The sequence below is a fragment of the Musca domestica genome, unplaced genomic scaffold, assembly GCF_030504385.1.
Source record: "Musca domestica strain aabys unplaced genomic scaffold, Musca_domestica.polishedcontigs.V.1.1 76, whole genome shotgun sequence".
In the NCBI taxonomy this organism is placed as follows: Eukaryota; Metazoa; Arthropoda; class Insecta; order Diptera; family Muscidae; genus Musca; species Musca domestica.
In genome coordinates this window covers 1,557,636-1,573,240 of record NW_026712396.1, presented here as the reverse complement: position 1 = coordinate 1,573,240, position 15,605 = coordinate 1,557,636, and the positions used below count along the sequence as shown (strand labels likewise).

The window sequence follows — 15,605 nt, the reverse complement described above, 5'->3', positions numbered from 1 at the left end:
AAGTTCTTTGTACTTGTGCACTGCAATTTTTACCTTTTTTCCGCATCTCTATAAAAATTAAAAAAATACATATATAATGAATAATAAAAATGTTAGTATTTTTTATATATATAAATAAATATGTGCCCTGAATTCGGACTAAAAATTATTCAAATTTATTAAAAAGTAATCTGAGTGGTAGTATCTTTACATTTCAATATTTATCGGGATTAACTCCGAGGACTCAAAAAAAAAAACCTTGATTGTTATAAGTTTCTTTATACGCAGATTTTTATATGTATTTTTTATACGACACCAATCGGAGGTTGTTATGATAGACATTTTTCAACAATTTTAATGAATTAAAAAAAAAATCATTCAAAATTTTCAAATTCAAATTTTATTTTGACAGTTCATTGTTGCAGCAGCTGTGTCGATGCGACTACCTTTTTTATTTTACCATGAGCGTTGCCATATTCGGTCTAACAAATGCGTCTATGGCCCGTTCTTATATCTTCCATTTGTTATCCCACTTTTGTTATCCCTTAGTTTAGGAAGAGTGAAGTATAAAGTTCACATTATCGGGTTCTCATTATTATATCTTTCCTTTAAAACATATGCATTTTTTACAGAGATATGGCAAGCTTTTTTAAAAGTAACTGGTATTCACTGCATTTTTTCGCAATGGCATCTTCATTTTAGTTTAAAAATAATAAACGAAATGCGAATTCTTAATTAATTTCGTGAAATAAATTTTAGAAATCAGTTCTTCAATATAAAACCAGTAAAAAAAGTCTTAAAGTCGGGCGGGCCGACTTTATGATACCCTACACCACTTTGCTAATTTAGTAGAGCTCCGCTTAACAATTAAAAGTTTTTTTATGGGAAAATTCAAACATACACGCTATGATTATAATTATAATTTAAAGTTCTAAGGACTAAATATTCCGAAGCATTTGTATCTTTTAAATTCGGACTTGTATTGCCCATTTGGTGCACAATTAATTTGAAATCGGATAAAGAGATATTTTGGGGAGCTATATCCAAATCGGAACCGATCTCGATAAAATTTGGCACATATATTTCTGGGCTGTATTTGATATACTTCCCCAAATATTGTTGTTACAGAGTGCATATTACGGCTGCGGAGGACAAAAATAACAAATCGGATGAACAATATATATGGGAGCTATAGCTATATCTGAACCGATCTTCACCAAATTTGACATACTAGCTTCTAGACTCAATTCGGTCGTATGTGCCAAATTTCATACCATTTGGGCAAATATTAGAGGTTTGGTGCACAATAAAAGGTAAATCGGACGAAGTTATATATGGGAGTTATATCGAAATCGAAACCGATCTCGATAAAATTTGGCAAAGATATATCTGAGCTGTATTTGATATATTTCCCTGAATATCGTTGTTACGGAGTGCATATTATGTCTGCGAAGGACAAAAATAACAAATCGGATGAACAATATATATGGGAGCTATAGCTATATCTGAACCGATCTTCACCAAATTTGACATACTAGCTTCTAGACTCAATTCGGTCGTAAGTGCCAAATTTCATCCCATTTGGGCAAATATTAGATGGTTTGGTGCACAATCAAAGGTAAATCGGACGAAGTTATATATGTGGGAGCTATATCCAAATCGGAACCGATCTCGCTAAAATTTGGCACATATATTTCTGGGCTGTATTTGATATATTTCCCCAAATATTGTTGTTACAGAGTGCATATTACGGCTGCGGAGGACAAAAATAACAAATCGGATGAACAATATATATGGGAGCTATAGCTATATCTGAACCGATCTTCACCAAATTTGACATACTAGCTTCTAGACTCAATTCGGTCGTAAGTGCCAAATTCCATCCCATTTCGACAAATATTAGGCGTTTGGTACACAATATAAAGTAAATCGGACGAAGTTATATATGTGGGAGCTATATCCAAATCTGAACCGATATCGATAAAAATTGGCAAAGATATTTCTGAGCTGCATTTGATATATTTCCCCAAATATTGTTGTTACAGAGTGCATATTACGGCTGCGGAGGACAAAAATAATAAATCGGATGAACAATATATATGGGGGATCTATAGCTATATCTGAACCGATCTTCACCAAATTTGGCATACTAGCTTCTACACCCAATTCGGTCGCATGTGCCAAATTTAATCCCATTTGGGCAAATATTAGACGTTTGGTGTACAATAAAAGGTTAGTCGGGCGAAGTTATATATGGGAGCTATATCCAAATCTGAACCGATCTCGATAAAATTTAGCGAAAATATTTCTGAGCTACATTGGATATATGTCCCCAAATATTGTTGTTACAGAGTGCATATTACGTCTGCGGAGGACAAATAAAAAATCGGATGAACAATATATATGACAGCTATAGCTATATCTGAACCGATTTCGATAAAATTTGGCACACTTATTTTCAGGCCTAATTAGGTTGTATGTGCAAAATTCCATACTATTCGGACTGATATTACACGTTTGGTGCACAATAAAAAGTAAATCGGACGAAGTTATTTATGGGAGCTATATCTAAATGTTGACCGATTATCTCCAATTTCAATGGGGTTCGTCCTTGGGCCAAACAAATGATTTGTGCAAAATTACATCTGAATTGGATAATAAATGCGACCTGCATTTTGTTCACAAGAATACATGGACAGACGGACGGACGGACATGCATAAATCAACTCAGAAAGTGATTCTATGCAGATCATCAAAAGGAACTCTGTGTCTATCTCGTTTCCTTTTGCCTGTTACAAACAAATGCACAAAGACATAATACCCTGACCACCTTGTGGTGTAGGGTATAAATATGGCATTTGCCTTTGTTGCAGTATTTTTTTATCTCACACTGTACTTAGTTAAAATAATTCGTAAAATTATGAAAGTATTCAAAATCGGGAGGCACCCTTATGTGGGGACTGAATATAATATCTTGAACCTATGTTGACAATTTTCAGTTAGATTTTTTTTTATATACCTTACGAACCCGATATCTCGATAACAGATTTCGATAAATTATCTTTTCTTTTTTTCCCAAAGGGCAAGCAACACCCAAGACTTCTTAATATTTTGAGCATTTTTTTTTGGCTACCTTAGACAATTCGGATCCAGGGTTTGCGTATCCACAAACTGCCTACCAATAAATTTAATATTTCTTAGAAGATCAAAATTCTAACCTCATGTTACATTTTAAAACCTAACCTTACTTTTTTAATTAAATTGCGACCCAAAATATTTGCGTGGTGCTTGACAAAAATCATAGAATGGTGCTCAACAAATTGCCGGTGATCAACAAATGTTTAACAAAATGATTTGGTTAATAAAAATTTGTGATGACAATTCCAAAAACAAAAACAAGAGAATGTGAAAATGTTGACATATATGTTTGTGTGTATGTGGGTGTTTTTTTTTTTTTTAAATTTATGATCTTACGTATCATCATCGTCACTGCTAGAATGTTTTATTTTTGTTTTCCAAGAAAAAAAAAAGAGAGACACAAAGAAAAAAAGAAGAGAAAAAGAAATAATAACATATACACATGTCCTTGGAAGAGTACATATGTGGAATGTAGGGAAAATGAAAGAGAGATAGACAGACAGACACAAACACACACAGGAACTACGATACAAGTTAACATTGAAACAGGAAACGGAAATAAGACATGACAGAGAGAAAGAAACGACAAATCACAACTACAACAATACCGAAAAGAAAATACTAAAAAACATAAAATTATTTAGAAAAAAAAAATACAGAAAAACAAAATTTCCTTCCACATGCAAATTTTACAAGGCATGCTGCACTTCTCTGCTCTCACTTTCTAGGCCAAACAAGAAAACAAAAATCCATTACACCAAAGAAAAAGGAACGAAAAAAAAAACAAAAACTATAACCCAAAACATTCGCCGGCTTTCCTTACCTTCCCGATGAAATATCCACACACTCCTTCCAGCGGGCCTCTTGCTCCTGGCGACCCGTCAAGGCGGTGGCATATTGCAATTGACGTTTACGGAACTCCTCCGACAGGAAGGCCACCGAAAAGGCATGAATACGCCACATCATGTAATTGGCAATGGTACGCTTGGGGGTACGTTTCAACACTTTACCCAAATCTTCCATAAAACTGGGCACCGACAAATTGATAACTTCATTCTCATCGACCTTCAAACCTTCGGGCAACAGGGCATTAATGTAGTCCACCCATTCCACATAGGGATAGGCCTCCTGGACTTCTTTAATGGTTCTCAAATTGTACAAATCATTGGAGTTACGTCTCTTCTCGTTGGACCAGGAGATCTGTAAGGGATTTAAAACAAATTGTTATTTGAAAATTTCTTGTTTGGATTCTCAGACTACTTACATTTGCCAAATCCATTTCAAATTGCAGCGACTCGGCCAACTCTTTGGTGGCCTTATCTTTGTCGGCACCAAACAGCACAGCCATATCGACCATATATTCGTAGTAGGCCTTGACCAGAGTTTCGTTGAAGCCCTTGATCAGATATTCACGACTCAAGCCAATGGAGGATTGATCCAACTAAAAATAAAACAATTTAAAGTGCCTTTAATCAATCTAAATATAGAATTGTAAAGAAATTCAATGAAAAGCCTAAAAGTATGCTACAATTTTGAGTAATTTACATACAGGGCTGGAAGTAACACACAAAACACCCAGAAGGGAATCATTTAAAAATCGACTAAGAGCTATACATATTATGAAAAAAAAAACAATAAGGAAAATTTAAAAGTCGGGCGGAGCCGACTATATGATACCCTACACCACTATGGATATTTAGTAGAGCTCCCGTAACAAAATAATTTATTTGAAGTAGTCCAAAGACCAAATCGGATGAAACTTATATATGGGAGCTATAGCTCTATCTGAACCGATTTTCACCAAATTTGATGCACTTGCTTCTAGACTGAATCCGGTTGGATGTACCAAAATTCAGGACTTTTTGACAAATATTGGCCATTTGGTGCAAAATTAACCCGAAATCGGTTGAAGGTATATATGGGGAGCTATATACAAATCTTAACCGATCTTGATTGAATTTGGCATAGGTATTTCTGGGCTGTATCTGATATCTGGTACCAAATCTCATTATTGTGGAGTGCATATTAAGCATGTGAGGCACATAAACACGAAATCGGATGAAACCTATATATGGGAGCTATAGCTATATCTGAACCGATTTTCACCAAATTTGATGTACTTGCTTCTAGCCTAAATCTGGACGGATGTGCCAAAATTCAGGGCTTTTTGACAGATATTGGCCATTTGGTGCAAAATTAACCCGAAATCGGTTGAAGGTATATATGGGGAGCTATATACAAATCTCAACCGATTTTGATAAAATTTGACAGAGGTATTTCTGGGCTGTATCTGATATCTGGTACCAAATCTCATTGATGTCGAATACATATTACGAATGTGAGGGACTTTTTCACCAAATCGGATGAAACCTATATATGGGAGCTATAGCTATATCTGAACCGATTTTCACCAAATTTAATGTACTTGCTTCTAGACTGAATTCGGTTGGATGTGCCGAAATTCAGGTCATTTGGACTGATATTGGCCATTTTGTGCACAATTAACCCCAAAATCGGTTGAAGATATATGTGGGAGCTATATCCAAATCTGAACCTATTTCGATAAAATTTGACGGAGGCATTTCTGGGCTGTATCTTGTATCTGGCACCAAATATCTATCTTGTGGAGTGCATATTACGAATGTGAGAGACATAAACCCGAAATCGGATGAAACCTATATATGAGAGCTATAGCTATATCTGAGCCTATTTTCACCAAATTTGATGTACTTGCTTCTAGACTTAATACGGTCGGATGTATCAAAATTCAGGTCATTTGGACTGATATTGGCCACATGGTGCTCAATTAACCCGAAATCGGTTGAGGATATACAGGGGAGCTATATCCAAATCTGAACCGATTTTGATAAAATTTGGCACAGGTATTTCTGGGCTGTATCTGATATCTGGTACCAAATATTATTTTTGTGGAGTGCATATTACGAATGTGAGACACATAAACCCGAAATCGGATGAAACATATATATGGGAGCTATAGCTATTTCTGAACCGATTTTCACCAAATTTAATGTACTTGCTTCTAGACTGAATTCGGTTGGATGTGCCGAAATTCAGGTCATTTGGATTGATATTGGCCATATGGCGAACAAATAACCCAAAATCGGTTGAAGCTATATATATGGGAGCTATATCTAAATTTGATCCGATTATCACCAATTTCAATAGGGTTCGTCCTTGGGCCACACAAATATTACTTGGAGAATTTCATTCACATTTTGTTCACAAGACTACATGGACGGACAGACGGACTGACATGCATACATCGACTCATGAAGATCCTCAAAATAACTATGGGTCTATCTCGCTTCCTACGCTATGGATAAAATCCACCTTATTTGCATGTATGTGTGTGTGTGTGTGTGCGAATTCAAACTTACATCAATAATACGTTTCGTGCTGTTCTTCAAATCGACACCAATCGAAAAGTCCACAATGTAATCCATGCTGAATCCAAGGCGACGGAATTTCTTCACTGTTTCCTGCCATGTCCAGGTATTGTCTTGATCCCAGGCATCGCCAACAATGACAGGCCAACCACCCAATCTGGCGGCGACTTCCTTGATCGGCTTGGCACCCATTGACTCGATGAGAGCTAAAAAGGGAACAATTTTTAATAATATTTTGGATCGACAAAATTCCACCGCTGCAACTTACTTTTGTTCATACAGGCCCGATACAAGGCATTCGGTAAACGGAAATGTTTCGGATCCGTTTCGGGACGTTCTTCGGCCACAATGTCCTTAAGTTGTTCCTGAAGTTTGTCGGAAATGATGGAGAAGGTATTGACGGCCACCTTGTCATCTGGGATATTGGTCTCCTCAATGTAAGTGCCACAGGCAAAACGATAGAAATCATCACAAGGTTCAATTTCGGTTTTCATTTTACCCAGCACCGCAGAGGCGGTGTGAATACATTCGGAGGATAAACAGACATCGGTTTCCTTTTTACTATGGCCACCTGCCTCAGCCTTGCTGGGGGTGTAGGGCACCTGGTTTTGTGTGGGCTTTGAGGTTGCGCCATGCAATGCCAAATTCATGGGGTCTTCCGGTTTGAGCTCTATTCAAGAGAGGGAAGAGGGGAGAGAAATAAAAGAGAGAAAATAAGGTTTAAGTATTGAAATTTTAATGGTGTCCTCATGAGAAAAACGGCCCATAGGACCAGGATGTAGAATTTTGAGAGCAAAACGATCCCCCGAAAATTTCCATATTTTTATCTCCGTCTAATATCCCCGGTCACTTACCTTCAGCCATGTGATTTGAGAGCAAAACAAAGCACAAGCCCGCTATGAGGCCAACAACAGCAAGGCAGGCGAATATGGAAATCAAGGTTAGGCATCTTTCCAGAGTGGTACGTCTACGCCACCAATTGGGATTTCTGGAAACAAAGGAAGCAAAAACGTGAGTTAAACGATGACAAATAAAGGCAAGCAATGCAAAATAAATAAAAAATATTTTTTTTCTCTCTCTCTCCCTCTCTTCCCATTCCCATATCCCTCTCCTCAAAAAAAAAAAAAAAAAAAAAACAATTTTTCTTTGGCAGGAAAATCCAAACCTATCCAGTTTAACCAGCTTATCTACGCATAGGCCAATCATCCAACACATGCAACAACAACAACAGATAATGCCAATGAAAGAGGAAAGAGCAACACCGACAAAAGCAAAAAACCCCAGAGTACTTAAATGTGTTTACAGAAATGCTCATCATCCCGCCGTTGTTGTTGTTGTTGCCGTCTGTCGTCATAGGCCAATGGAACTTCAAACATTGTCAACCTCCAGATTTGCAAAAGTCTCATAAATATTTATGCGGTCTGAAGTCGAAGGGCTTCCTCTTCCTCCTCCTTCTCGTACACATCTCAAGTGTTAGCGGTTGAGGTTTGGTTTTTGCGTTGCACTCCCAACATGAACCGTGCCTAGTATTGAGCCGTTGCATGGCCCGCAAAACTGCATCAATGTGTTGGGGGTACAGTGTTTTCGAACTAACTTCAAGCTTAAGGGTGGGAATACATAAAACGCATGTTTGGCTGGATTAAGTCCCTCTTCGATTGTAAATTCTATTCTGGATCCTGCTCGGAGGATCAATGTTTCTAATAATGAGAACAGAAAGAAGAACCTTATTCTTTGAATGTAGTTTCAATTCTCGATCCGGCTCGCTTGACCAAATGTTTAACCGAGAAAATAAACACGACCGCTTCGTTAGGGTGTAATTTCAATTATCTGTATCCGGCTCATAGGACCAATGTTTGAGAATATAATCCAATCTCCCTCTTCGATTGTCAATTCTTTGCTGAATCTTGCTCGGAGGATCAATGTTTTTAATGAGAAAAGAAAGTTTCAATTCTCGATCCGGCTTGAAGGATCAATGTAAATTAGAATAGAGTCCAATCTCAGTCTTCGCTTGTCAAATCTATTCTCTATACGGCTCGAAGGACCAAATGTAAGAGGGCGAGAAAAGAATACGATCGCTTCGTTAGGGTGTAATTTCAATTCTCTGTATCTGGCTCGAAGGACCAATGCTTGAGAATGGAATCCAATCTCCCTCTTCGATTGTAAATTCTATTCTGAATCCTGCTCGGAGGATCAATGTTTTTAATAATGAGAAAAGAAAGAACAATCTTATTCTTTGGATGTAGTTTCTTCAATTCTCGATCCGGCTTGAAGGATCAATGTAAATTAGAATAGACTCCAATCTCCCTCTTCGATTGTCAACTCTATTCTCTATCCGGTTCGAAGGACCAAATGTTTAACCCAGGAAATAAACACGACCGCTTCGTTAGGGTGTAATTTCAATTCTTTGTATCCGGCTCGAAGGACCAATGTTTGAGAATAGAATCTAATCTCCCTCTTCGATTGTCAATTCTATTCTGGATCCTGCTCGGCGGATCAATGTTTTTAATAATGAGAAAAGAAAGAACAATCTTATGCTTTGGATGTAGTTTCTTCAATTCTCGATCCGGCTTCAAGGATCAATGTAAATTAGAATAGAGTCCAATCTCCCTCTTCGATTTCAACTCTATCAACTCCGAGAAAATAAACACGACCGCTTCGTTAGGGTGTAATTTCAATTCTCTGTATCCGGCTTGAAGGACCAATGTTTGAGAATGGAATCTAATCTCCCTCTTCGATTGTAAATTCTATTCTGGATCCTGCTCGGAGGATCAATGTTTTTAATAATGAAAAAAGAAAGAACAACCTTATGCTTTGGATGTAGTTTCAATTCTCGATCCGGCTTGAAGGATCAATGTAAATTAGAATAGAGTCCAATCTCCCTCTTCGATTTCAACTCTATCAACTCCGAGAAAATAAACACGACCGCTTCGTTAGGGTGTAATTTCAATTCTCTATCCGGCTCGAAAGACCAATGTTTGAGAATGGAATCCAATCTCCCTCTTCGATTCTCAAAGCTATTCTGAATCCTGCTCGGAGGATCAATGTTTTTAATAATGAGAAAAGAAAGAACAAACTTATATTTAGGATGTAGCTTCAATTCTCGATCCGGCTTGAAGGATCCAATCTCCCTCTTCGATTATCAACTCTATTCTCTATCCGGCTCGCTGGACCAAATGTTTAACCCAGGAAATCAACACGACCGCTTCGTTAGGGTGTAATTTCAATTCTTTGTATCCGGCTCGAAGGACCAATGTAAATGAGTAGAGAAAGACAACCGAATGGTTTGGCTGTTGATTTAATTCTGATTTTTATTTAAAAATATGTTCCTTAAGTACTACTGAAACTATTCTAACTTAACCTAATCGCAGCCACACAATTATTCACATCTATGCTAATATTGAATGGAGAACATTGCAGGGCTGTTTGACATTTCATTCAAGTGGTCTTGTACATCTACTGAGCGCATCGATATCTGTGCGTGTGGGTCATAACTTTAATATCTTACACATTATCCGCACAAGATCACCGAATTGTTCACCTATGGTGTTTTATGGCGGCTGGGAAATATGGAATTTTAGAATATTCATTGTTTTTTGCTAGATTTTTTCAAGCCCCCTCAACCGCACTCAAAAGTATTTTGTACAGCTGGCTTCTTCGTAGAGGAACAAAGGAGCATAGGGCCAAAATCAAACTAAGTCAAACTAAAACTCCTTTGTTCCCATACGAAAATATGCAATATTCCAAACAATATTTATTTGGCCCAAGGACGAACCCTATGGAAATTGGAGAGAATCGGTTCAAATTTTGATATAGCAGTCCAAACGAACTGAATTTTGGCACATCCGACTGAATTTAGTCTAGAAGCAAGAATCTCAAATTTAATCAAAATCGGAGCAGATAAAGCTATAGTTCCATATGTATGTTTCATCCGATTTGGGGGTTTAAGTCCCTCACATGCGTAATATTCACTCCACATCAATGATATTCGGTACCAGATATCTTATAGAGCTCGAAAATACCTTTGCCAAATTTTATCGAGTTCGGCTCAGATTTGGATATAGCTGCCATATATATCTTTATTGCATTTGCAGGTTTATTGTGCCAATAATGGCTAATATCAGCCCAAATGGAGTGAATTTCGGGGTGTACGTTTCGATTTGGAGGAACTCGGCTCCGATATATATTTTTTTAATATAATCCTTCTCGAAGTGATATCATGCTCTTTTAATTTTAAAAAGTTATTCTTAGCATTTGTTTTTATTATGGACATAATTAAATGGGAATTTGGATGTAGAGTGTTGTCAATTTTGCTTTAATTTAATTATTGGAAAGAATAATTCATGATAACATTAAGAAGTTAAATTCATTTCAAATAAGCATTCCCATCTCTGAATTTTTGTAATTTACCTTTTCAAATTTCACTGCATGGAAAACAGGTTCCCATCTCTGATATGTGTATGTACAATGGGCTGTGTTGTACACCAGTCTACTCCAATCCGAGGCTAAAAATCTCCAATAAAAGAATATAAGATCAACCTATCAAAGGCGACAGCTTCCGAGCTCGAAGCTGGTCCACATCCTTAAAGCATTCTCTCAACGATGATATTATCTTTGAACTGGTGTCTGTCTTAGAATGTCAGTCCAGTCTTTGGCATAAAGACGTCTATACCGTCGATTTGCGCCCCATCGTAGAACGACTAGATAAAAAAATTAAACTAAATATTTACAATACACTGAATACTACTTAACCTACTACTCCAATCCGAGACTAAAAATCTCCCATGAAAGAATATAAGACCTTCATTCCCGTGGATTATGCCCAGTTTTCTCAGTCTGGCAAGGGCGGCAGGTGGCAAATGTTTCCGAGACTAAAGGCTCTTCAGAAAATATTTTATTTTAAAAAAAAATTCACGTCTAGAAGGCTCTTCCAAAAATATTTTTTTAATCAACGTCCAGAAGGCTCTTCCAAAAATATTTTTTTAATCCACGTCCAGAAGGCTCTTCCAAAAATATTTTTTTAATCCACGTCTAGAAGGCTCTTCCAAAAATATTTTTTTAATCCACGTCTAGAAGGCTCTTCCAAAAATATTTTTTTAATCCACGTCTAGAAGGCTCTTTCAAAAATATTTTTTTTAATCCACGTCTAGAAGGCTCTTCAAAGAATATTTTTTTAATCCACGTCTACAAGGCTATTCAAAAATATTTTTTTAATCCACGTCTAGAAGGATCTTCAAATATTTTTTTTTAAATCCACGTCTAGAAGGCTCTTCAAAGAATATTTAAAAAAAACACGTCTAGAAGGCTCTTCAAAGAATATTAAAAAAAAAAAAACACATCTAGAAGGCTCTTCAAAGAATATTTAAAAAAAAATCCACGTCTAGAAGGCTCTTCAAAAAATATTTTATTTTAAAAAAATCCACGTCTAGAAGGCTATTCAAAAAACATTTTATTTTAAAAAAATTCACGTCTAGAAGGCTCTTCAAAAAATTTTTTTTTAATCAACGTCTACAAGGCTATTCAAAAAATATTTTTTAATCCACATCTACAAGGCTATTCAAAGAATATTTTAAAAAACATCCAAGTCTAGGAGGCTCTTCAAAGAATATTTAAAAAAACACGTCTAGAAGGCTGTTCGAAGAATATTTTTTTTATATCCACGTCTTAAAGACATTTCAAAGCATATTTTTTTAATCTACGTCAGAGGATTCTTCGAAGAATATTTTTTAAAAATCCACGTCTAGAAGGCCCTTCAAAGAATATTTTTTTTTAAAAAAGCCACGTCTAGAAGGCTCTTGAAAGAATACTTTTTTTTAATCCACGTCTAGAAGGTTCTTCGAAGAATATATATTTTTTTAAATGTACGTCTAGATGGCCCTTCAAAGAATATTTAAAAAAAAATCCACGTCTAAAAGGCGGTTCAAAGAATATTTTTTGTAATCGACGTCTAAAAGGCTCTTCAAAGAATATTTTTTTAATCTACGTCAGAAGGTTCTTCGAAGAATATTTTTTTAAAAATCCACGTCGGGAAGGCCCTTCAAAGAATATTTTAGAAATCCACTTCTAGAAGGCTCTTAAAAATATTTTCTCAAGAAATATTCTTTAAAAAATGAAAAAATAATCTTTAAAAAATCCACGTTCCGAAGGCTCTTGAAAAAATATTCTTTAAAAAATCTACGCCTCGAAGGCTATTCAAACAATATTCTTTAAAAAATCGACTCCTCGAAGGCTCTTCAAAAAATATTCTATAAAAAATCTACGCCTCGAAGGTTCTTCAAAAAATATTCTTTAAAAAATCTACGCCTCGAAGGCTATACAAACAATATTCTTTAAAAAATCGACTCCTCGAAGGCTCTTCAAAAAATATTTTTTAAAAAATCTACGCCTCGAAGGCTCTTCAAAAAATATTCCTTAAAAAAACTACGCCTCGAAGGCTATTCAAAAAATATTATTTAAAAAAATCTACGCCTAGAAGGCTCTTGAAATATTTTTTATATCAAAATCGGGAACAATTTGCCCTAGGGAAGGGACGGATGAAAGTATTTTATTTTTTCTCTCCCACAACCTTAGCCTTTCCATCTGGTGAGATGAAATGTGGGCGACGATGGGTCTGATCAACTGCCGGTAGATCAAAAGTCTATCCTCATGGAGAAGTGCAATTGTAGTCTAGAACGCAGTTAGTTAATCAAGTAATAGCTGAGTTGTTTATAATAGTACTAACTTAAATGGAATTCAAGGTTGTAGTATTTGGTACAAAAGTTACATCTTTGTAATTAAATCTTATAACTAAGAGTATGTTTACAAAATTAAATTTAAAAAATTATGGGACTTCATATAACTTTTCTCGGCTTTGTAACACTGTACTTTCCATTGCGACTCATCGATGCACGATGCATTTTTCCTCCATGCACGCCAACATTTCTTCATTTGATTAGGAAACCACGAAGAAAAATTAAAAAAAAAATGGCAAAGCTAATAAAAAATACAACAACAGCATCGGGGTAATAACAACAAAACAAACAGCTAATTTATGTAAATCAAATAGAAATATTGTGGCAATACTCGTCACTCCAAGCCTGTCAAGAGCACAAGAGGTGTGTGTGTGTGTGTGTGTTTGAAGAAAAGAAAGGATTACACCGTTTTCGTTTTTCAAAACGTCATTTTTTTCTGTGTGTGACAATAATTTATTGTGGCTTTCTGACAATTAAATCGAAAAAAATTATTTAATATTTAATTGTTAGGCTTTTGTTTTGCGACAAATTATCCGGTCTGGTTCAATTAAGGGGAGAGCGATTATTTTTACACAATTAACTGGTAATGTAAACGTTAACCTCCAGCCATAGATAGCTGAAGTTGATGTGGATAATGAAATGACAACACGTTTTAGAAATGATGACAGATTTATTGAGCTAAATTTTGATGTTGGATATGGCACGAAAAATGAGGGGAAATGTGGGAGAAGAGACTCAAGGGAAAGGGTATTACAACGCGAAATTTCCAGGGTGTAAACGAGAAGAGAAACACAATCGAAAGATTTGGCTGTGGTATCAATTCTCAATCCGGCTCGAAGGACCAAATGTAAATGAGAAAAGAAACACAACCGAATGGTTTGGCTGTAGCATCAATTCTCAATCCGGCTTGAAGGACCAAATGTTAGCGGGAAAATAAAATTATATGACTTGTTGATACGTTTGTCAGTTTAATTCTAATTTTATTGAGAACAAGTAAAAGAGCTGTAAATTCGGCCGGGCCGAACTTTGAATACCCTCCACCATTTGGTACAAATTTGTCGTAGGCTGTAGTATTCATTACGAACTTCAATTACCAATTTAGAAACAATTCCGGTGAATAACGTCGCTAAAATCATCAAAATACCGAATATCGGGAGCTATCGTTATATGGGGGCTATACGAAGACGTGGATCTACATGGCCCATTTTCTGTCTTAGGCTATAGTATCCATTACGAACTTGGAATACCAAATTTGAAAAAATTTCGGTAAATAATGTCACTAAAATCATCAAAATACTTAATATCGGGGGCTACCTTTATATGGAGGCTATACGAAGACGTGGGCTTGCACAGACAATTTTCTGTCATAGGCTGTAGTATTCATTACGAACTTCGAATACCAAATTTTTAACAATTCCGGTAAATAATGTCGCTAAAATCATCAAAATACCGAATATCTGGAGGTACCGTTATATGGCGGCTATACGAAGACGTGGATCTACATGACCTATTTCCAGTCTTAGGCTGTAGTATCCATTACGAACTTCAATTACCAATTTTGAAACAATTCCGGTTAATAAAGTCGCTAAAATCATCAAAATACCGCATATCGGGAGGTATCCTTACATGGGACCGAAACGTGGACCGATTTATCTCATTTTCAATACCAACCGTCCTAGACACAATGCAAATCTTTCTGCTAAATTTTGACGCTCTACGTCAAATAACGTGGGCTGTATCGTGTTTTCAACAGACAGACAGACGGACATCGATTATGAACATATATACTTTATGGGGTCTACGACGAATATATAGGGATGTTAAAGTAAGAATATCCTCCTTTCCAAGGTGGAGGGTATAAAAATGTATTACTTAAGCACTAAGAAACAACAGAATTCTTAGGGGGGTTTGGTTTTATGCATCTGCTTAAGACTACATCACTTGATATTTCTAATACTATTCATAGGCCTAACATAACACACAATTGTCGTGGTCTATATTTACTCTCCAGCTGAGCGCAAGTTTATGGGAGAATATCCTTTATTATGCTCATATCATACATGCGCACACCTCTAAAAATACATACAAATGTATAGCCTAAACCATTTAAAGATCTAATTTATTCCTATAGACCATGGCAGAAGAATACAGGTAGATGGGAGCATTGATATGTCAAAAAAATTAAAAGTTTTTTAAAATATAAATAGATTTTTATATGTTTCTTATACTACGTCATTCGGAGGCTATTATAATTCGCCTTTTTCAACAATTTTTACAAATTTAAATAATTTTTCGTTCAACATTTTCAATTTCAAAATTGTTTTGACAGTTCATTGTCCCAGCAGCTGTGTCG

At 36.1% G+C, this 15,605-nt stretch overlaps 1 protein-coding gene across 4 annotated transcripts in view; it reads right to left on the bottom strand.

Annotated features, from left to right (window-relative positions):
• LOC101887725 (neprilysin-2) overlaps nucleotides 1-15,605 on the bottom strand; it is a 94,913-nt gene that overhangs the window by 10,894 nt on the left and 68,414 nt on the right. For 2 of the 4 annotated variants that reach the window (XM_059130503.1, XM_059130504.1), the window contains exons 3-8: nucleotides 7,379-7,512; nucleotides 6,793-7,194; nucleotides 6,516-6,730; nucleotides 4,382-4,558; nucleotides 3,941-4,317; nucleotides 3,454-3,471 (exon numbers count right to left, since the gene is read on the bottom strand). In XM_059130503.1, the coding sequence (XP_058986486.1) occupies nucleotides 3,454-3,471; nucleotides 3,941-4,317; nucleotides 4,382-4,558; nucleotides 6,516-6,730; nucleotides 6,793-7,194; nucleotides 7,379-7,512 (1,323 nt within the window). The remainder of the gene's footprint in view (nucleotides 1-3,453; nucleotides 3,472-3,940; nucleotides 4,318-4,381; nucleotides 4,559-6,515; nucleotides 6,731-6,792; nucleotides 7,195-7,378; nucleotides 7,513-15,605) is intronic. The other 2 variants (XM_059130505.1, XM_059130506.1) reach the window with 2 other exon arrangements.